The sequence below is a fragment of the Spinacia oleracea genome, chromosome 4, assembly GCF_020520425.1.
Source record: "Spinacia oleracea cultivar Varoflay chromosome 4, BTI_SOV_V1, whole genome shotgun sequence".
Taxonomy (NCBI): Eukaryota; Viridiplantae; Streptophyta; class Magnoliopsida; order Caryophyllales; family Amaranthaceae; genus Spinacia; species Spinacia oleracea.
The window spans coordinates 2,614,280-2,637,540 of NC_079490.1; the positions used below are offsets into that span (position 1 = coordinate 2,614,280).

Below are 23,261 nucleotides of genomic sequence, written 5' to 3' on the forward strand. Positions count from 1 at the left end.
AATAAGGGAGCATTTGGTTCACAATTATGAAAATAGAAAGAAAAGTTTCCTGTTATTTTCAATATGAAAAGCTAGTAAGAAGTACATTATTCTGAGCAAATGTTGTTGAATTTGGAAAAAAAAAAACAATTTGTACATAATTCTGTAACCTGAATTCTGCAATCAGCTAATAATACAAACTTCTGAAAGAGCTAATGCATCAGAGTACTAAAAATCATACAACGTGCACAATAAAAGAGCACGTAAACAACATTGATAGATCAGTTACCTTGATTCGGTTATGCACACTGAATGTACAAGCCACGAGCATCACCCATTTCACTCCTTTGTGACGGTCAACGAAAGTAGAAGAACACAGGAATTTCATAGCTCGTCTTCCACGATCATGAAATGAGAGGATTGATTCCTTATCACCCTACACTTGGGGAACACCCATACCCTAGCAAGGGCCTAAACTCTATTAATAACCGACAAATCAAAACAATCTGAAATATAACTATCGCATCTACATTATCTTTCCTTTTTAAAAATATGTACAACACCCGACTTTATTAACAAGATTTAGTTTTTTTTTTTTTTTTGGTGATGGAAACTTTATTAACAAGATCAAAATGCTTGAACAAGCAATAGTTCATGGTGGAAGAGTTGCTGAGGAAGATGATCTCGGATGCTTGGCTCCATTCTCAGGTGCAAGGTTTTCTGAAGCAGCTCTCTTGGGTCTTAGCTGCATCAAGAAAAAAGAAGGCAAAAACCATTTTAGTATATATATTATATTCATATAAAAGTGTGCAAATCAGCCAAATAATACTAGCCGAACTGGTACCTTCTCGTCTGCGTGCTTGTAGAAGTGTCTGATTAGAATATTTTTGCTCTCTGTACAGATAACTGCAAGAAGGTATCTCCAACAGGTTAGTATCGTTTGTTTCTGTTCCAACTTTCAAGGTTTTCAAGTTAATGATTTTCGCAAGAAACAGACAATCATGATGTATTCATATAAAAAATTAACATAAATTATCCCCCAAGTTATAATTAAGCTTCAAGATTTTCATATGGTCTGTCTGAATTATCTATCTTCAACTTCCAGGAACTGGTCATCCTTATGCTTAGGCCCTAGCCAGTCAAGATATGCAAAGACCATGATTCTGTGAAAACACTTTCAGGAAATAGAACATATAAAATATTATCTTATTTTACTTATAACTACTCCTTCCGCTCTCGAATATTAGTCCCTTTTGGAATCTTGCCACTGTTCACAATTGAAGAGAATCTTCTAATTTCTTTCCAATATGTATTTCAAAATATATTCATGCGTGATCTTGTTTTGTTCGTCTCAATGTGTAGTTTAACAATACCAAATTTTAATATTTCTTTAACGTACTTATTCGGAGATATTTACGTTTGAATATTGAGTTGAAACGGGTGAAAAAGTCAAAAGGGGACTAATATTTAAAAACGGAGGGAGTATTAATTGCAGATCAGAAAAGCCTAGACCCGATGTTTTTTCATACTAGGCTAAAGACATCAAAGTGGAATGTACATATAAATGCCAGTAAGGCTCCGTGTGGTTTGGTGTAATACGTTTCCAATGTGAAATAATTTTCAAGGAAAACACAATTCCAAACTAGTTTTCCTTTATTTGGATCCTTAAAAACAATGGGAGAAGATGGTGAAGATTGAGGTAAGAAGGGAGAGGGAGGAAAGGTAGAAAAGTGGTTTCCCTCCCTTTCAAATGGAAAATGTTTTTCCACCTTTGAGAGAGTTAAGGAAATTTGTTTTCCATCCCTTGCCAAACCAAATAATGTAAAATGATTGAAAAGGGGGAAATTGTTTTCCATGAAAACGTTTTACACCATACCAAATGGAGCCTAAGTGATCAATAACAAAGTATTATCAGATTACTCCTTAGGTAGTGACATTGCAAGTTACAGGTTTGGATAAGCCTACGTGGTTAGGCCCAAAGGAAGGCGCCAGGATTCTGTAGTATAGTTACATGGCCTTGGTGATCAGGATGGAAGGTAATTCTGCAGCATATAATTATTTATTCCATTGCTTATAGCTGATGCTACTATTTTTACCCCTGCTGTATATTTCCTCTTATTCTTCTCTGACCTTATTTATCCACTGAAAAGTGGAAACACTAGCTTCCACTCAATTAATTGCTTTCACTTAATAATTTTGGTGCTTAGCTTTTTTTTGTGGAAGCACGCCTTAACACGGAGTCTAGTATCCCGGTTAGTCTTTTTACGTGGAAAATTTGTGTAATGTAGTTAATGGTTATGCCCAACTTCCTTTGCGACCCATTAGGTTATGTGATGGCTTTCCTTCTACTGCTTGTGAGTTTGATCACCCTAATCTTATTCTTTTTCCTGTGTGCAACAGCTGTCAATCTCTTATCACTTATCAGTATTCTCAGAAACCAATCTCCGTGAAATCGGGAAGAATGTTCTAAAAAAAAGCAAATCCTTGAGAAGTAGCTTCTACGTGAAGGGGGATATGTTAGTTGTTTACTCATGTTCATTTACATTTATAGCGCTTCTAAAAACACCAAGGATTGAAAATGTAGTTTATCTAACTGACCCCTCAAAACGAAATTATTGACATGTATATATTGATGTATAGTCATTGTCTCGTATGAAATTTGGAACGAAGTGCAGAACTAATAAAGATTAAAAAAGGGCAAACAAGAACAAGCAGTAGCCCATATACCCCTGTGGGTTATATAGTAGTAACCGTTGTCACGGGTCCAACTATGTAGCATCAAAATTTCAAGTTATACTGTGCAAATTACGGTAACCACTGTGTAATTTATTTTTTTGGTGAAGACTATGAATGCAAATTATGCAACATGCTTAGATGGTTGAGAACTTGAGAATAAAGAATTAGCATTACCTTGATCAGGTGGTGGTAGAGTACGACTGTGAGTAGGATGGTAGGTGGCAGGCGTCAATCTCTGCATATAAAAAGGAACCAAAACCTATTAAAAAGCCAAAGAAAAGCACGTGTAGCTGATTTTCTGACTTAAACACATAATAATTCTTCTAATTTTTATATATCAAAACGACAAAGCTTTGACCTACGCAATGCATGCTGTGGCAACAAATAGCATGATTGGAGAATGTTCCAACACAGTTTTATGTTTGTTTGCTGGCTACCTTACAGCCTCCCAGGTTCCCCCTAACAGATTGCATACTTGACCACAGAATATTAGGGATTGACATAAGGTCTAAGAGGAAAAGACACTGTGGATTAGGCAATAGGGTAATAGATAAGATTAGGGTCCAAACATATGCAATGTTCTTAATCACTTAATAAGACAAATGAAGGTAGTACTTCTGGGTTCTGAGAAACTTACAAGAAAAGGAGAAAAAAACTATAATCAGGCCGTACAACTGGGGAGGTGGTAAATCATAATGGAAGGTACATTGAGGATTTGAGATGAAGAAAAGAATAACAAGAACAAAAGAAACTGATAACTGATAAACATTCAGTTAACCGAGACATTCAATCTCAGGTAAAGCATCTTTTCCCCTAAATCCTTAATGACATCTTTCATGTAAGGTACTTCCTTTTCCCAGTAAGAAAGACTCTCTTCTTTATACTATATCTTATGCTTGAAGTTCTTCTCTCATTCAAATTTGAACTAGAAAAATAATGGGGGGAAAAGCCACCAAAACAACTGAAAAGACAGAAAGGATGTCAATCCTTAATCAACACAACTCCAATATAGAGCTTCAAATAGTGTGAGCATCACTGAGAAACTCGTCAGAGCCTTTTCCTCTTGCTCTTATACATGTCCTTCTCACATGCAAATCCTTCTTAAAATCAGTCTAGTATATAGTATATACTCTATTGGCACACCCCTAAGGATCGCTATGTACAACTGTGCGCTCACTTGTACTTCAAGCAGTATCAATTTCCTCACATGATTCATCTATATAGTCCTAAGACTGGAAGCTGCTCGCATATCTCAAGTTCTAGTTATTCTTTGTTTTTAAGACAGGTTGTGATTTTTGCAATTTCGCTGAGCTCCCCTTCATGCAAATAGATTCCCAGGCTAAACTTTAAGGTTTTGCTATTAGGGGAACTTACAAGTGGAGTGGGACAATGATGATTGGCTAAAATAGCATTTCATCAGAGTCTGCATGATTTGCTAGTCAGTAAGAAGAAATACCTCCTTTTTTAACTTTTTTCGGAACGGGGCCGGGCGGTCCGGGCTGGGGGGAGAGGAAGGGTTAGGACGAGTTAAGGTTAAACCGATAGATGTATGCTTACAGTAACTTCAGGAAGGAACACACACACACACACACACACACACACACACGCACAACAGCCTCTAACAAAATCTTGTGCACAAGAAGTTCTAACCTACATGTCAAATGGCTTTTAGGAGAGCATATTGTACATTTGTACTGTTGTTACTGAGGCGACTGTACAAAGTTGGGGGTTTTGATAGTTTCACAACTTCTAGTCCAGAGAGTCTATTCTAGATCTTCACTAGTTATACATGCTACTATTGTTGGTAAGAGTGAAGTGTAGAACCCGAAAGAAATGAGAAATAAGGGAAATAATCATAGGTATAGGTGTGTATCAATAAAATGGAATATGAAAGGGAAAAGGGATACAGTAACCATAAACAGCAATGCACAAGTTAAGGTAATGTCATTGGATAAATGACAATGCATTAGTGAAGAATCAATAAAAATCATGAAGCACCAAATCAATCACGATTGTTTTTAGTTTTCTTTCCTCACTAGTACCTAATATACTTTTTTGACATACGGAGTACAAGATAAGTCTCCCCCATACCTCTCAAACTTCCTCTCAAGCCAACAAACATCAACTCAAGCATTGAGTGAACCTAGTAGTTTAAGGTGTGTTATAAAGCTTCCATGCTGAAAGATTATATATCTCACCAAAAACTAGGGGGTCAAGGAGTGAGTTATTAGTGAACATGTATATCATTCTCTGGGTAGGTGACGTACCTTATAGGCCATAATAATGAAAAAATATGTTTCTGCCAGTCGATATAGCGTGTAGATATCAAACATTCAAACAAACCATACATGACATAAACCAATGCATTCCAAAATGTAACTCCTTGTGTCTAAAATCTTCTTCAGTTGTATTACAAGTTTTACAACAAGATTGGAACTTGTGAGTTCCTAAAGTGGGTTGAATCTATCTCGGACCTGTACTCCAATTCCAGTGGAAATGAGGGGGCTTGTGCAACATGAAAACATAGTCACTCACTCCTTTTATATAATGATTTCTATATTGGTCAAATTGTGTATGATTAATGATGACCAAACTCTCTACATTAAGTTGTTTATAATATTCCAAAGGTTGTGAAAAGTTAACCCGGATGCCTTTACAGAACCCTTGCTTACAAGGACATGTTGCTTACTTCAGTTAAATTTCACAAACAGCAAAAAGAAGTTAGAGTCCAAGCTACTCCAAGCTTGTAATGTCAATAAGTTAACATCCTTAAACTACTCCAAGATTGGAAAGTCAATAAGTAAACATCCTTACACTAATTGACAGCCCTATAAAAGATATTTGTCCCATGTGATTAACCCAGAAAGTTCGTCAACATCAGATGCAGCCGCATATAGCACTCACATCGACATTAGAACGGCAATCTACCTTTTGTTTAAGTTTTTGTTTCTTGATTTTTTTGGGGATATCAACTACTTGTATCAATGATTACACCTTCCTGATAATATTCAACTTGACAATTGGGAATGTCAATTTTTCCTTAAATCATCAGAAGACAGCCAAGTTTCGGACCCAAATGAATTTCTCCCCCATTCTATCACAGAAAAGCATCTCTAACCAAGAATCTAAACTCCTAAATCCCAACTGTTAACCAATTAAACAACAAATCCCAGATGATAAAAACTCATAGTTATCCACCATATCCTAAATTTGCACGAAAATTCGAGTCACTCAATTGTGCAGAACCTTCATGTAACTAAAACGAACTAAATTCTAATTGAACTTGAGGAAACAAATCAATACTTTGCATAGCATAATCATGAGCTATAATTCAATTACCCACATTAGGCTATTTCCCATCATTCAAAAATCAAGTTACAGCAAACCCCAGATCAGATTACTCCATGTTTGGCGAAAATAAGAACTCATAGTTATCCATTAAATCCTATATTTGCATAGACTTATCCAATTGTGCAAAACCTTAGCTTAACTAAAACGAATTAATTCTAATTGAATTTGAGGAGACAAATTAATACTTTTCATTGCATAATCATGAGCCATAATTTCAATTACCCATGAATATCCTAAATTTGCACAAAAAAATGAGTCACCCATTTGTACAAAAGCTTCAATTGACTAAAATTTCAGATGATTTTGAAGAACTAAATTTATATTTTGCATAGCATAATCATGAGCCATAACTTCAATTACCCACATTACCCAAATTCCCATCATTCAAAAATCAAAATACAGCAAAACCCAGATCAGATTACTCCATTTTTAACGAAAATAAGAACAATTCAATCAAATACAATGAGATATCAAGGATGAAACGGGTAAATGGGTAAACTTACAGAGGGGTTTGCAGGATCAGAAGGGCGGAGTTGGCTGAAGTTGTGAGGGTCGCGTGAAGGCCAGTCGCCGAACATGGAGTCCATTAACTAATGAATCAACAACAATCCGATGAACTCAGCAACAAAGGGATTGGAAATTTGTAATAATGCAAATTGCAAATTGCAAATGATGGGATTTTGGAGGAGAGAGGAAGAGAATGATGGATGACTACGTGTTGTAATCTCACAAGGTAGGAATATGAGCACCTGAATATTCCGGTGTTTATTCTTGCCGACTTCGAACACTATACACATTTTGATATTTGTATTTCACATTTGATTAGTAAGTCCGTTCGGTATTACTGTCCGTTTTCAGTTTTTGTTTTTACAAGTTATATTTTCTCTGCTAGTTTTTAAATGACAAAATTATTTAGGCATGTTTGACAATGCACAATTTCTAACATTAATATCTTTAATTATGAATAAAATAAAATTACAATATAAAAAATTGATATTTAAAAAATATTTATTGAGACGAATTTAATAAGATCCCGCACGACTATGTTTTTTCTTAAATTAAATTACAAAACGAAGTCGAATAAACTTGTGTGAATAGTGTCTAAAACTCAATTGTGTCATGTAAATAAGAACAAATGAAGTATGATTTATATTGAATCATGAACTTAAAATAGTACTATGTAATACTCCGTATCTATAGGAATTAGGTTGGTGAAAATGGACAACAATAATGAAAAGTAGTTTGTGTTTCTCATACTGTTTTGTTTTTGTAAAAAACAAAAAAATATTGAATAGGCCTTAAATTAAAAAACGCAATTATATTGGATTTTGTTAGCTTCATCTCAATACAGAGTATGTATAGTTTCAATTTTCATAGATCATTTTTTTAAAACAAAATTTACTGCTGAAAATAGAGTAATATGTACTTATAGTTATTAATGGTCAAAGTTGTGCATTAGTAACGCGCAGTCAGCGTTAACAACCGGAAGATATAGAAACATGTTTTTTTTTTCTTTTTCATTTTTGGGGTTAAGGACTACATATTCCATTTCTATTCTATTATATTTATCAAATTGCAAATTATTCAATTATATTGATAATTGTCGTTTCTATTTAAGGTTTCTGCTCAATGTTAAGTAAAATATAAACGTATTGGACCTGGCAATGAAAAACTAGAGCAAAGGTGGGAACTCCTCGTAGTAGGGAAAAAAAAAAACCCAAAGGTAAATCAATCTTTTATGTCATTTAATGTAGTTAGAGCCAAATTAAGATGGATTTTAAGCTAAATGTGATTTTTTTTATAGTCAAAATTTACCCGTGATATTAAATTAATAAAACTAGGGTACATGTGTGATGTGTGTGGCAAGTGGCTGACAATTGAGAAGATGGGAAGTCGCTCCTGGAGAAAGCATGAAGCTTGCTGGAGACACCCGAAGGGCCGACCATATGTACCTCGGGAGACTCGGTCCCCCGGAGGATTTAATAGCACTACTTAGTGACACTTGAATAAGTGTCTGATTCACTTGCCTCGTCACTTAACTACTTAAGTGATCAATATCAATGGATTATACGATGACTGCTGGTTAAAAATCTGAGTTAACCTACTTAAACACATGTAACATTGTAACAACTTCGAGAAAGTGTTGGTGTTGTAATTAATCCAAACTTAATTCTTCATATGATGGGTTTCCGATCCAAATGCGATGTTTGGTGGCTAAAGAGGAACAAGTGAAAAGGGTGAAGAATAAGTAAATACACAAACAATAGGGTGTTAAAGTGAAATGAATAAGAGCTAGGAAAAAAAAAAAGTCAAACCAAATTGTGAAGGATTGTGAACGTGAGGCTTTTATGAGGCCCGATACATCTCCATGAACCTGCGCCAAATCAAACTAGATCTCTTTCCTCTAATCCGTGTGAATATTTTCATGTGGAAGTGTTTTTAGTCAACTAACAAGCCTATATAGAAGTATGTATCATGATATAAGTTTTTATCTACTATTTTTGTTTAAAAAACATGTTATGTTGACCAAATGAAGCAACCAAATACAACTATAAGACAAAGTGACTAGAAAATTCACATATTCCCTAATAAGTCAATGTATTGAATCTATGACATCATTTATGATGAATTATACTTCCTCCGTCTTTTAATACTCGCAACGTTTGTTAATTTCACGCATGCCAATGCACAACTTTGATCATTTATATCTTCAATTCTCTTTATGCAAAAATTATAAAAAAGTTGATATTTTAAAAATACACATTGAGACGATTCTAACAAGATCCCACATGACTATGTTTTATCTTATATAAAAACACTACGAATAGTCAAAGTAGATTATAGGAATAGTGGCAAAAGTCCAAACGTTGCGAGTATTAAAAGACGGAGGAAGTATAACATTAACAACTTTATGATATGCACATATATATATATATATATATATATATATATATATACACTAATATACACACCCGTCTCTCTCTTCTTAAATCACCTTCATCGCGTCCAACTCCCTTATCAATTCATCAAAAAAAAAATGTGCACTAACATACATACAAGTATATAACCACCTCTCTTATTAAATCACCCTCATTAGCATCAAACCACCACAGCAGCACCACCATCGTCAACAATTATACTTCCTCCATTCTTTTTTAAATGACACAATTGTACTTTTGACACTATTCATATAATATACTTTGACCATCAATTGTGATTTATACTTAACAAAAAATATAGTCATGTGGGGCCTTGTTATAATCGTCTCATCCTATAGATTTATAATATCAAACTTTCATAATTTTTAACCATTGATAATAAAAGGTATTAATGGTTGAAATATTGCATTGGCAAACGTGACAAAAAAATTGTGTCATTTAATAAAGAATGGAGGAAGTATATATTAACATTATGTACGTTACGTATATACACTCGCCTCCTTCTTCATTTTACCCCAATTAACTAGATACCATCATTATCGAAAGCTAAACATGCATTAACATTACATACTCTTATCAAAATAACCTCCATTAACCTCAATCCACCACCATTATCATTAAAATTCAAAAACTACTTCGTATACATTAGACGAGAACTTAAAAATTAAGTTTTTGTTCTCTTCACCTGATTTGGTATAATTTTATTAGATTCTGATATGGCTTAAATATTTCATGTGAGTGTTTTTTCTTTTTTCTGGTCTGATTTTCTGACAGTAAGAATAAGTTGAAATTAACAAACCTTGGTACTTTACCGTGTATTAGAGCTAATCAACATGGGCCCGACCCAGCCCGAAAAATACTGGGTTTTGGGCATAATATTTCGGCCCGATTTTAGGGCCCTACTCGAAATTTTAAAATAAAAATCGGGGTTTTGCCAACGTAAAACAACAATTTATTTATAAATTTGACCCGACCCGAAAATGTCCCTAAAGTCCGCTATTTTTGGCCCGAAATAGCGAATTTTGGGCATAAAAAAGTGGCCCAAAGTGTGGCCCGACCCGGCATAACAAACAGATTTCTATTGTCACGGCTTGCCCGAACCCGACCCGACCCATCTTTTGATCAGATCTACTCCCTCCGTTCCTAAATACGTGTTCAGTTCCCATATATGGCGTTCCCTTTTATGTGTCCACTTTCCGTTTTTGGACATACACCTTTCCCACTTTTCTATACACTTTTCCGTACACTTTTCCCACTTTTCTATACATCATTATTACCTTTTCTTACACATTTTACACTTTTTCCACTTTTCAATCACCACCTCCACTTTTATTTATACTTTATCAATAAACAATTATCTATTTTTTCCTTTCCCAAAAAAAAAACATTCCCAATCATTACCTCTTACACACCATTCAATTTTATTAATTACCGTGTATATGTCTAAAGTGGACACATATTTAGAAACGGAGGGAGTACCATGTATCGAAAAAGTGTATTCTCTCTCCCCACACTAATGGGGGATGGATTGAGAATTTGAGATGACGAGGTTTCGAGAGCACAAATTCTTATTTACAATGGGTGTACAATAAATATTGTACACACGAAGTAAAAGTTAACTCAAAATGCTTAAAAGTTAAGTTTATATATGTAAAAGTTGTCTATTTTTAAGTGATTAATTTTTTCATTTTAGTAAAACTTATTTCTTCAAAATCACTTATAATGTATAAAATTAATCATTTAATCATTTCTATCAACTTTTTTTTACTAATATAAAAGTTAATCAAAACTAAGTTAAAGTTACGAGAAAAGGGGTAAAAGTTATCTTGGTGTACAATAAATTTATTGTGCACCTTGTGCGCGCAAGACCTTTTGTTTCGAGAGAGAGTGTGCAACAAACTCACTACTCCCAAGAGTAGTCCCAACACCCCCAACCTCCACTAACGTTTGTTTTCCCCCTTTTTTTTTCTTAATTTTTTTTCCCTTTTTCTTTTTTGCTTCTTCAGTCAAACAATTTGGGCGTTTGTTTGCATTGATTTGCTGCAGTTGCAGCAGATCCCTTCAATTTCCCGTCTCCCAAAACCCTAATTTCACCCCCCTTTAATCGAAAGAATGGAGCTTTTGGGGAAAATCGTGACGAAGGAGTTCAAAGGGTTTGGGGTTTTTGAAGGAGTAGTTGAATCATACGATTCGTCAACTGGGTTTTACAAAATCTTGTACGAAGACGGCGATTCCGAGGAAGCTGACTTGTCCGAGGTTTCCCGTTTATTGTCTTCTTCTTCTTCTTCACCTGATGCTGTTGTTCAGTCAATTTCCGTGAATTCGAAAGTTGGGACAGCTAAGAGAGTTGGGAGGAAGCCCAAAAAACGGCGTCGTAATGATCCAGGTAAATCCTCTAACGTTTTGACAGTTGATAATTCGGAACATAATTTAGGGAGTGAGGTTGAGTTAGGTCAAATTGCAGTGAATGATTTTAATGCTTCTGTTGTTAATGTGAATGGAAATTCGGATTTTATTGTTGGAAATGGTGGTTTTGATTTGAACCGCGGGATAAATGTTGATGATGGGGTTGAAAATGGGGGAATTAGGGGTTGTATTGACTTGAATTTGAGTGTAGATGATGATGGGTGTGATGAGAATGCCACTAGGGTTGAAAAAGTTGGTTCTTTTGGGAGGATTGAACGAGGGTTTGATCTGAATTTAGGGATTCATGACAATGGCGAGAATGGGACTGTGAATAACAATGCATGTTTAGGTTCAGGGGATGAAGTGAAAGATGGGGATGCTAACCTTGTAAGTAGTAGGCTTTGTGATGTTGAGGTTACAACACCAAATCAATACCAGAATGGAAATTCAGGTAGTAGGAAAAGGAGAAAGGTAACAGAAACTGTGTTGAGAAGAAGTGCACGACGTTCAAAAGCTGCTTCTATCAATGAGAATAATGCTTCAATTACAAAGACAGAAGATGAAGTGAATGATTTGTCGGGTGTTATTGATGAAGCAGAAGAAAAGCCTGTTCCTAAAATGTTGGAAAGAGTTATAGAACCTCAATCTCCTCCTCCCAAGATTGAACTTCCACCTTCTTCAGCTAAGTTAAATTTAGAGGGAATTCCTGTATTAGATCTGTTCTCTACTTATGCTTGTCTTAGGTCATTTAGTACCATACTGTATTTGAGTCCTTTTGAACTGGAGGATCTTGTAGCAGCATTGAAGAGCAGAGTATCAAATCAATTAATTGATTTAATTCATGTTGCCATCTTGCAAACATTAAGAAAACACCTGGACTTTCTTTCAAGCGAGGGATGCGAATCTGCATTGACTTGTTTGAGGTAAATTTTTACACTTTAGAATATGGAAGATTATTGGTAAAATAGAAAAAATCTACCCTGTGATTGATTACCGTTACTCTTTGTTTTATAATGATAGGAATATTAACTGGGATTTGCTGGATGAAATTACATGGCCTGTTTTTATGGTGGAATACCTACTTATTCATGGCTCAGGATTAAAGCCTGGGTTTTCTCTCAATCAGTTGAAGCTATTTGATGGTGAATACTACAAGAAACCAGCAGAGGTGAAGATAGAATTGCTTCGTTGTCTATGCGATGATGTCGTTGAAGTTGAGGCCATTAGATCCGAGCTTAGTAAGAGGACTGTTATTGCAGAGGTTAATATGGAATCTGGTCGAACAATGTGCTCTGAAAGGAAACGGAAGACCTCTTTAGAAGTTCCTGTGGACTCTTGCCTGAGTGAGGGCATGAAAGAAGAGGTAGCTGATGGAAACAGTGATGAGTGTTGCCTTTGTAAGATGGATGGGAACTTAATATGCTGTGATGGTTGTCCTGCTGCTTATCATTCGAAATGTGTTGGAATTGTCAGCAGTCTTTTGCCAGAGGGTAACTGGTACTGTCCAGAATGTGTGATTGGCAAATTGGGTTTTGAAAATAAACCTCAGAGACACATCCGGGGTGCAGAGTTACTTGGAACTGATACTTGCGGACGCCTTTTTTTTGGCTGCTTCAACTACCTTTTGGTGTAAGCTCCTCCTTGGAATTATGTTAATATTTATTTTCACTTAATTTTTCCCTGAGAATTATATAGTTGTGAATTCACCTGGCCTGGCTATATAGAGTTGTTGACCTTGTTGTGTCTGAGATTTTGAGTAAGTGTTTTGCTACAAGTATTACCAGCATGGTTAAAGGCCGATGAGCAAATAATTTGGCTCTATTCTACTACCAATTTACCAGAATGAAATAGAAAGAAGCTAGATAAGCTTTCTTACAGGAGAAATGCTCTTCTTAAAATGAATTATTTCCAAGCACTTTCAATCAATGTACAGCATGACAATGGGCATTAACAAAAGCAAAAGTTTATTCTTATAAAAAAAGCAAAAGTAAGGCTTGTTATTATCTGTTATTCATCCAGAAAGATGCATAGTCAATGTGTTTTTCAGGGTGTATCATCTATTCATCTTCACGAACAACACAACTAGAAAAATAATTGAATGAAAGATTGGTTAGAATAATATCATACTCCTTTATCTTAGAAGAAGAGTTTGAAAAGTACGAGAGTTTTTTTCCTGAAGTTTTCTTGCCCGTAGTTTTAATAATAGTAGAGCTCCACGTTCTTGAAGAAATAATGTACCAATAATGCCTCGTAGCCTGTAGGGATGTGATGATGTTGGAGAAATGGTAAGTGTACCTTGGAGGCTTCTACCTACCCTAAGAAAATCTTAATGTTGATACATGTTGTGTGTTCAAGAAAATCCTAAGAAATAGTGTGTCTTCTTTTCTTTCTTGAACACACAACATGTATCACTTTTGTTGTTTTGTAAGACATTGGACTTGAAGGATCTCCTCCTTAGGATTTGTGGCGGACGATATAGCAAGTCACAACATATTAGGCTGATAGTTTCAGTGGGATGGAGAGAGTACTTACTAAGAGATATTCTTATTTGGTTTTCACTATATTCTTCTCCAAGCAGTCGTGTTAACAGGGTATCGTATAGAGTAGTTATTGAGATTGAATCTTCGTTCTTGGTGGCTACTCTTTTTCTTCTTACTTTCAAAATATCATATTCACTCCTATACGCTTTCTAGCAAGTTTATCTGTCTTTCGTGGAGAAGTCTTCATGTCTTGCTCATCAGAGATGCCGCCTATAGGTGTATGCATACTTATGTTTTTAGGAATGAAATTAAAGGATTTAAAAGACCTCATATCAGCTTATCTGTTGACTAGAAAGAATTTCAAAAGGGTTCTTATAAAATCTGACAACAAGCAGGTGGTCCCCTGTTACCTGTTCAGATGTCTGGAAATGTGATCAACAGTAAAATTTGGCAACTGTGTCTGTTAAACGATCTGGTTTTTAAACATCTTTTGGGAAACCCTTTATTGTATAAAGCGAAACACTCGAAAATGTTTAGGTTAACAGGCTCATGTTAAATGATTCCAGTGGTAGTGTGGTACCTTATTTTCATATTTCCCTCTTTCTGTCAAAATGTCAACATTTATTAGAACGTTGTCCTGCCATCTCTACTGACAAAGATTGAAGGAGAGAATAAATGTTTGCATAAGATATACCTTCATATTAATATGCTACTAAATTCACAGGTCAGATTCCTGTGATGCGGAGGCTTTATGTAGTTATTACCACAAAGATGACCTTGGTGCCATTACTCAACTACTGCAATCATCCACCGTCCTGTATAGCTCAATTTTAAGTGCAATTTCTCAATATTGGGCCTTCCCGACTGACTCGTGTCAACCTAAAAGTGATTTGGGTGGAGCAAATGATGGAAAGAAAGCAAAAAGATTCATAATTTCACGAAATTCTGGTCATTTAGGCTCTGAACATTCTGAACCTGCAGACTTGTTTGATTCAGATACTGCCAAACCCAGCATAGAGACGAAGAGTTTGTTTACAAGCTCTGAAGGATCTGGTGAAGTTTTAGAGGAGAATGATGTGATTCAAAAATCCCCTAGTCCTGTGTCCAATATGGCTGCCAGAAGGAAATATGGGAAGAAGCTTTCAGCTTCCAAACAGAAGAAGAAAAAAGGTTCTTCTGCGGGAAAAGACATATCAGTATCGAAGGATAAAGAAGAAAACATATTACAAGAGCAATCTGGAGATGGGTATCTGAATAGCTATAGCTTTGCTCGGACAGCTTCTTCAGTTGTTGAAGAGTTATTGAGAAAACCCTCAAGTAAAGTAAATATAGATGCCACAAAGACTGAGGAGCAAATAATTTCAATTCAGTTGAAATTTATTTTGCAGAAGTCCACAAAGTCTTGTTGGACCACTATTCAAGATTTGAATAAGAAGAGAAGGGTAGAAAAATGTGGATGGTGCTACTGTTGCAGATTCCCTGTCGAAGGAAGAGGTTGCTTATTCAGTGACCAGAATAGAAATTCTGTTTCAGACGCTCTTAGAGTAGAAATTGAAGGTGTTCTCAAAAGTAATAAGAAGGGGCATCTTGTAGATGTCATTTGCTACATCCTCTTTATGGAAGAGCGCTTGCGTGGACTTCTCTCCGGTCCATGGTTACAACCTCAATATAGTGAGCTTTGGCGTCAAAGTGTTCTTAAAGCATCTGATGTTTCGTTGTTGAAACTTCCTCTGCTTACGGTAAAGTTTGCTCTCTAACTTCCTGATTCAAAAACCTCTTCAGTCTAGTGCGTAGGCTGTAGGCCATTTGTGCAAGTGAGAGTAGATTATCTTCTAGAGTTCTCTCAAAGAAAAGAAAGAGTATCTTCTGGAAGATGAAGGTTTGAGTTGTTTATACTTCCTCCTTTTCTTTTTACTTGCAACACTTCCCTAAAATGGAAACATCACAATACTTGCAAGGTTGCAACACACTATAAATGGAAAACTATTATGTATGCAATGACATTTATACCTTCACTTTATTCTCTTTATTAACTCCTAACCACTCATCCACCAAATAAAATAATGGAACTTTCCATTTATGCCCTTATAATAAAGAAGTTTGATTCTTTTCTCTTAAAGTGTGTAAGTGTATGTTGCAACAATATAGAAACGGAGGAAGTATTATATTACTAAACCTAGGTTGTCTAATTTCATTGACCAGTTTGTCAATGTGTTGATTTCTAGTACAAAAGCTTCACACAAACTTGTATACAATGGGTGTATTTGTATGTAACGTGCTTAGTCACCTCAAATTTCATAAATGTCACCCAACTCACATTAAAGTTAAGTTCGCAATGGGGTGACTTTAATATGATTTTGGGTCACATTTATGAAATTAGGGGTGACAAATCCCATTTTATAGTTATAATTAAAGATTGGTGGCAGGCCTAAGGAAGTTAGTGCAGCAGTCACTGTAGTCATTATTCTTTGGAACTAAAATTTGAAACTGGAATTAAATATTTCAGACCCTATACGATTGTCAGAGCATCCAACTTGTATACATCGAGCGGGGAGCACCAATTAATGCAACAATATGGAGCTCGACATTTCCTTGTTTGTGCAAATTGCTCCAGTTCTCTTTTTTATTTTGCTGAACTAATGGTGTGTTTGGATAGCAAGATAGAAGGGAAAGGAAGGGGAGGGGGAAGGTGAGCTTCATTTTCTGTCCAAACCTCTCCAATTTTGGGAGGATGATGTTTATTAAAGAGGGTCCCTCCCCTTCCTTCCCCCAACCCCTTGCAGAAACAAGGGAACTTCTTCCCCTCCCTTTCTCTCCATTTCTTTTTATTCAGACGTAGTGTAAATGTAGTAGCGAAAGGATATGATGAACTCAAAGTAATACAAAGTATATCTTATTGATTTGAAATGTTGTCTTTTTAACTTCCAAATGTCTGATATTTATTTTCTTATGCTGTGCTTGCAGCTAGAGACCAATTTACGTCCTGCAGCTCTTTCAGCAGATTGGTGGAAACATGTTGATTTGGTTAGTACTATGGGTTCAGCTTCCCTCTTTGTGGCAAGTTCACGTGCTACTTCGAAGAACAGTATCAGCAGAAAGAAGGTTAGATATGCAGATCCTGAAACTAAATCATCATCTGCTGTTCGGGGGTTGGTTTTCTTTTGGTGGAGAGGGGGTAAGACATCTCGTAGTCTATTCAACTGTAAAGTCATACCTCGGTCCTTCGCTTCAAAAGTGGCCCGTAAAGGTATGCATATGTTTTTCCTTATGAGGTCTGTATTGCATACACTTTTAGCAATCAAGTGATTTTTGAACTTAGTTGAAGCCTGAAATATTGCAGCTGGCTGCATGAAGATACCAGATTTACAATATCCTGAAGCTTCTGAGCATGCTAGGCGAACAAAATGTGTTGCATGGCGGGCTTCTGTAGAAAAATCCACAAGTCTTGAGCAGCTGGCTTTGCAGGTAATGTTGCTCATCTCTTATTGTTTAGTGGCTACCCTTAGAGACGATTTTCATATCTCTCAGGCTTTTAGCCTGTCCTGATTTTACCGCTCTGTAGCTGGGGATGAGGCATCACTAGTCTACATGGTGGTTGCAGGTTTATATATGCTTCGAATCTTGCTATTTCTATAGTGTTATATGCCTTTCTAATGAACTGTAGTTTATCCTTCTGAACTCTCGTGTATAGCACTGTATACAATGTTTTATGAGCTTGAGGATCTGGTAGTGTAAAAAGAACTTTTATTTCTCTGCTATGAATCAATATCAGGGATGGGCAATCAGGGAGTAGGCATTACTTTTCAGTTATTAAGTGGCTTGAAGAATAAGATAGCTACTTAGCTCTATAAATAGAGCATATTAGGGGAGAGAGAATGATGTTGAATATTGATGAGTGTTTTGCTTTAGCTTTTAAAGTGTTCATGGGGAGAGAATCAAGCCTCTCTAAAGTTTTATATCATTTATAATTATATATACTGTTTTTTATTAATACATCTTCATCTTCTTCTTTCTCAATTTCTGTGATTGATGATATTAGTTATGTTTATTCATAGCAGTTTCACCTGTTAGTATGCTTATATATCATTTTCTAGCGCATGATGCTATGTTGGCTGAGGATTGAGGGATTGATAGCTTAAACTATTCTTGTGCTTCAGCTATACTAATGCATATGCCTATAGAGTAAATTCTCGTTATGTTATTTTGGCTCAGGTGAGAGAGTTTGACCTGTTTATTCGCTGGGATGATATTGAAAATACTCACCCTCATTCTTTATTGGACAAGGAATCCATAAAGTCCATCAGGCTGTTTAAGAAAGTCATAGTCAGGCGTAAGAGTTTAGAAGGATCAGTTGCAAGATATCTTCTGGATTTTGGCAAGAGAAGAAGTGTTCCAGATGTTGTTCTCAAACATGGGAAAAAGTTAGAGAAATCTGACTGCGAGAAGAAAAAATATTGGCTGGATGAAGTGTATGTTCCTCTGCATCTCTTGAAGAGTTTTGAGGAGAGAAGAATTACCCGTGAGGCTGGTAAGAAAATTTCCAGTAAATCCCGGAGGGCTGTCAAAGTGACGAAGAAGCCTTCGAGGGAAAAAGGTTTTGACTATCTTTTCTCAAGAGCAGAAAGGGTCGAAAGTTATCAATGTGGGCACTGTAACAAGAATGTGTTGATCAGGTATATAAATTTCAGTTACTTTTTTAAATTCACCCTGCCTTTTCTTGACCTGTTGTTGTGACTTTTGCGCAGGCAATACAATAGTAGTTTGTTTAACATTAGGGCTCCGTTTGGTAGGTGTAAAACGTTTTCATAGAAAACAATTTTCCCTTTTCAATCATTTTACGTTGTTTGGTTTGGCAAGGTATGGAAAACAATTTTCCATAATTCCCTTAAAAGTGGAAAAACCTTCTCCATTTGAAAGGGAGGGAAACCACTTTTCCACCTTTCCTCTTTACCTCCCTCTTCCTTCTTCCCCCCAATCTTTACCATCTTCTCCCGTTTTCTTTCAAGGAACCAAACAAAAGAAAACTAGTTTGGAATTGTGTTTTCCCTTAGAGAATGTTTTCCATGGAAAATCATTTTGCACTGAAAACGTTTTACACCAAACCAAACGGAGCCTAGGTGATGCTAGATTGACAACCGAAGAACAGGATATTGGGAAACTAATTAATTATGTTGGATGATATCCCTGTTTGTATGGCGAACAAAAAACAATATGATTCAGGTCTTTGGCTTTCCATAGAAGCCACTGGTGCAGGTTTCTTTGAGATAATTGATTCCTGTTTTTGGGTTTATTTTTCTAGTCAATTTTGGCCTGTGAATTTAGCAAAGTAATACGCTAAATCTGAACTTTTGTTTTGCGGACATGCTTTCTGTGTGGAATTTGAGTTTACGATTTTGCTTCTTATTCTGGATTGTAGATGGTAATACTGAATTCTGAACACCTGGTGTGAATACTGTACAGTTGCACAGTTTACTTTGAATTTCATTTCTTTTTTATTCGATCCGTGTTTCACATGCATAACGGATGATTGTTCTTTTTCTGCATATAGCTCGTACCGATTCCCGATGGTGTCATAGATAGTATTATATTTTTGAAATAAAATACAAAAGGTTCATTGAGGTTTTGTGAGTATGATATGGAGTAAGAGATGATTTATGTGATTTTGAAGTATTCTTGTGTATTTTCGGAGTATCACTTAATCGTCTTTCTGACCTGTGTTTTCATAGTTTTATACTGGAATGACTTGTAAGAACTTCCAACATCGTGCGAGTTTGGTACAAGATGAAAATTTTCTTGCTTTTGTTGGTGGGAGCATCACTGATCTTTATGTGAATGGTTTCTGTTATCTTCGTATTTCTTGTAGAACTGACACAAACTCTTTCTTCATTTCCAGTGAAGCTGTGAGCTGCGAACTTTGCAATGGTACGTACAATTTATTGATAGTGATATACTGACATCTGAATGAAGGTTGATGTGGTTGGATTTGTACATGAAGCTTCTTCTCTGCCTAGGAACTTATTACCATGATATCTTGTTTTTGTTACTTCTATCCGGTGGTAGCAGACAACTTTTAGTCAAGCTATCTAGTGTTATTTTTGATGCATTGAACAAGTTTTTAATTACTACGAGAAAATTAGTGATTGCATTTGTTGAAGAATTTAGTAAGAGGCTAAAAGCACAATGTGTTTAAATGATGGACTTCTGAAACTTTTAGAGGTGTTGCTGAAGTTTGCACTTTGCTTGAAAATACAATAGCGCTCTTTTAATGTTTGTTTGGATATATTTATATCTCTATGTTTTCTTTCCTGTATTAGAGAAGTGTTGTAGGATCTTTTTCAATTCCCACATCCTTTCAAGTGCTTTTTTCATGTGAAATCATTTATCTTTGCAATGAAGTTCAAACGTTTTCTACGAAGTATGATTCTGTATTTGATTCGGTAGAATTGGTATATACCTGTACAAAGTTGTGAACATGTGATAGATCTTGAAGGTGTCCTTCTGAGCTCTTGCATGTGTAGATGACATTCTCACTGGTTTCATGGGTGTACTTGCATGAAGTCATGCTTCATATATCTGCATGAATCTGACCATCTATGTACACTTTATTTTAGGGTATTTCCACAAAAGACATGTCATGAAGTCTTCAGTGGGAATTTCTTCGGGATGCTTGTATACGTGCCACAAATGCCGGGCAGGGAAGCATATAACGAAAGAAAGCAATCCTGGGAGACGGAAAGGTGGTAAACTTCCGGGCACAAAAAATATGAAGATTGTCAATGAAGGGCACTCTGCAACATTGAGGACCAAGCCAAGGAAAAAGGGAAAAAACTCAGGTAGTGGTAGACAAGTGCTTTTGCGAAGTGCAAAAACGACGCCGCGCCAAGAGAAGATTCTATCACAGAAAAATAAAAATGTCTCGACTGGTATTGTTCTGCGCCGTTCTGCTAGGCAAGTAAAGTGTACTACTTTGCAGCCAAAAAAAGTTGTAGGACAAAAAAGGAAAAGGAATAAGGTTAGAACCGTGGCATCGAAAAAAACCCCAAAGCCAAAGGGATTATTCTTGTGGCAGAAGAAAAGAACAAAAATTTCCCATTCATTCTGGATAAACGGCCTTAAGTTATCCGGGAAGGAAAATGATGAACGGGTTATACAGTTTAAAAGAAGAAAACTCCTTGTGCCATTTGAATTCTCTGCTAAGGTTGATGATCAACCAAAATGCTCTCTTTGTTCTCATCAAGGATCTACTACATCAGCTTTGGTGTATATTGCTTGTGAATTATGTGGAGGTGAAGTGCTTTTACTTTTCTGAACCTTGATTGTGTTTTAAATCTGACCGAGCTACATTGATCTTCTATGTAATCGTAGTTTTTGAATTGAGAATTCTTCTTCTTTACAGATTGGTTCCATGGTGATGCATTTGGACTTAGCAAAGAAAATATCAAGTATCTTATGGGGTTCAAATGCCATGTATGCCGTGAGAGGAATCCCCCTGTTTGTCCTTTTATCGAGGATTCAAGGGACGGCAATTCACCTTTTATTGAAGCTACTTGTGAAGCACGGGATGCTCAGGGATCATCTGAAGTTGTTGCAGCTCGGAAGGAAACAGTTGAAGGTTCTTCTGGTCTCTTAGAAGTTCATACAGCACATAATTGTGATGGAACTCTTGACCAGGATGAAAATCAAATGCTAAATTCTGAGTCCGGAGTAGAAAACAGGCCACTTACCAGTAAGGATGTTGCACCCTGTTCAGTGGATAATGATTCCCTTTTTATTGAAGCTTCAAGTGTGGCTCAGGATACCCCGAGTTTACCTGTGGTTGTTGCAGTTCAAAAGGAAACAGTTGAAGGTTCTTCTGGTCTCTTAGAAGTTCATACAGCACGTAATTGTGATGGAAATCTGGATCAGGACAAGACCCCGATGCTAGATTCTGAGTTGAGAGTAGTGAAGGACAGTAATCCTCTGTTTATTGAAGCTTCAAGTGCGGTTCAGGATACCCCGGGATTACCTGTGGTTGTTGCAGTTGAAAAAGAAACAGTTGAAGGTTCTTCTGGTCTCTTAGAAGTTCACACAGCACATAATTGTGATGGAAATCTGATTCAGGACGATACCCCGATGCTAGATTCTGAGTTGAGAGTAGTGAAGGACAATAATACCCTTTTTATTGAAGCTTCAAGTGCGGCTCAGGATACCCCGGGTTTACGTGTGGTTGTTGCAGTTGAAAAAGAAACAGTTGAAGATTCTTCTGGTCTCTTAGAAGTTCATACAGAACGTAGTTGTGACGGAAATCTGGATCACGACAAGACCCCGATGCTAGATTCTGAGTTGAGAGTAGTGAAGGACAATAATACCCTTTTTATTGAAGCTTCAAGTGCGGCTCAGGATACCCCGGGTTTACCTGTGGTTGTTGCAGTTGAAAAAGAAACAGTTGAAGATTCTTCTGGTCTCTTAGAAGTTCATACAGAACGTAGTTGTGACGGAAATCTGGATCACGACAAGACCCCGATGCTAGATTCTGAGTTGAGAGTAGTGAAGGACAGTAATACTCTTTTTACTGAAGCTTTTAGTGAGGTTCAGAATCCTCAAGAATTACCTGAAACTGTAGCAGTTCAGAAGGAAACAGAAGGTTCATCTGGTCTCTTAGAAGTTGATACAGCACAGGGTTGTGATACGCCGATGCTAGATGTCGAGTTGAGAGTAGAAAATAGGTCACCTAGCAGCATGGAGGTTGCTTCTTGTTCAGGAAAAATTACTAATCTTTTTATTGAAGCTTCAAGTGAGGCTTGTGATGCTCGAAGATTACCTGACATTGTTGCAGTTCGAAAGGAAACTGATTGTGTGACACAGCTTATGTGCAATGGAGGCTCTTCTGGTCTCTTAGAAGCTAATGCAACACATAGTTATGATGGAAATCTTCACCAAGATGAGACTCCAATCATAGATTCCGAGTTGATAGTAGCAAACGGGTTGGCAAACGGGTCAGCCCATTTGGTTAAGGATTCTGATGAGAAAAACATCTTGGAAGAAAAGCAAATAAGCTAAATGATCACAGTTAACACAACCACTAACAGGACTACAGTTCTGCATGCAGATCAGTTCAGGATGGGATGGACACACAGAAAATCCAAATTAGAAAAGGGTAGATGATGATGATGATGATGATACTTGTGATTGATTCATTCTTGTACTTTGGTATTTGTTTATGGCCTCTAATCACCTGAAAGAAGAGGGCTGCAGTTTCTTGTCAACACTAATTGTAGCTATTTAATTTTGCTCATTTCTGATTCATTAGAGGTAGGATTAGCGATTACAGCAGAATGAATGACAATTATTTAGTTGATTCATGAAAAGTTAATGGAAGAGTATTATTTAA

General features: G+C 36.4%; 2 protein-coding genes across 3 annotated transcripts; one reads left to right on the plus strand and one right to left on the minus strand.

Annotated features, from left to right (window-relative positions):
• Positions 1-86: 86 nt before the first annotated feature.
• On the minus strand, positions 87-6,846 carry LOC110783302 (DET1- and DDB1-associated protein 1). Its single transcript, XM_021987620.2, has 4 exons — positions 6,570-6,846; positions 2,890-2,950; positions 824-885; positions 87-724 (listed from the first exon to the last, which is right to left on the minus strand). The coding sequence occupies exons 1-4, from the start codon at positions 6,651-6,653 to the stop codon at positions 632-634; spliced, it is 300 nt and encodes a 99-aa protein (XP_021843312.1). The 5' UTR covers positions 6,654-6,846; the 3' UTR covers positions 87-631.
• A 4,083-nt stretch (positions 6,847-10,929) lies between these two features.
• LOC110783303 (DDT domain-containing protein PTM) lies at positions 10,930-23,261 on the plus strand. 2 transcript variants are annotated; one of them, XM_021987623.2, is made up of 9 exons: positions 10,930-12,334; positions 12,432-13,040; positions 14,616-15,630; positions 16,856-17,138; positions 17,232-17,356; positions 18,176-18,564; positions 19,785-19,813; positions 20,503-21,177; positions 21,288-23,261. In XM_021987623.2, exons 1-9 carry the CDS (start codon positions 11,118-11,120, stop codon positions 22,928-22,930), a joined length of 5,985 nt encoding a protein of 1,994 aa, XP_021843315.2. In that variant the 5' UTR covers positions 10,930-11,117; the 3' UTR covers positions 22,931-23,261. The 2 variants fall into 2 exon arrangements, with proteins under 2 accessions (XP_021843315.2, XP_021843314.2); XM_021987622.2 differs by having other exon boundaries at positions 10,931-12,334; positions 18,104-18,564.

Excerpts from the sequence above, each read along its gene's own strand:
- LOC110783303 (XM_021987622.2), top strand. The coding sequence starts at position 11,118 with ATGGAGCTTTTGGGGAAAATCGTGACGAAGGAGTTCAAAGGGTTTGGG. Across the intron at positions 17,139-17,231 it reads TTCAAAAGTGGCCCGTAAAG|CTGGCTGCATGAAGATACCA; the intron begins GTATGCATATGT and ends GAAATATTGCAG. Across the intron at positions 17,357-18,103 it reads TTGAGCAGCTGGCTTTGCAG|GTGAGAGAGTTTGACCTGTT; the intron begins GTAATGTTGCTC and ends ATTTTGGCTCAG.
- LOC110783302 (XM_021987620.2), bottom strand. The coding sequence starts at position 6,653 with ATGGACTCCATGTTCGGCGACTGGCCTTCACGCGACCCTCACAACTTC. Across the intron at positions 2,951-6,569 it reads CTGATCCTGCAAACCCCTCT|AGATTGACGCCTGCCACCTA; the intron begins GTAAGTTTACCC and ends TTTTATATGCAG. Across the intron at positions 886-2,889 it reads TCTACCACCACCTGATCAAG|TTATCTGTACAGAGAGCAAA; the intron begins GTAATGCTAATT and ends ACCTTCTTGCAG.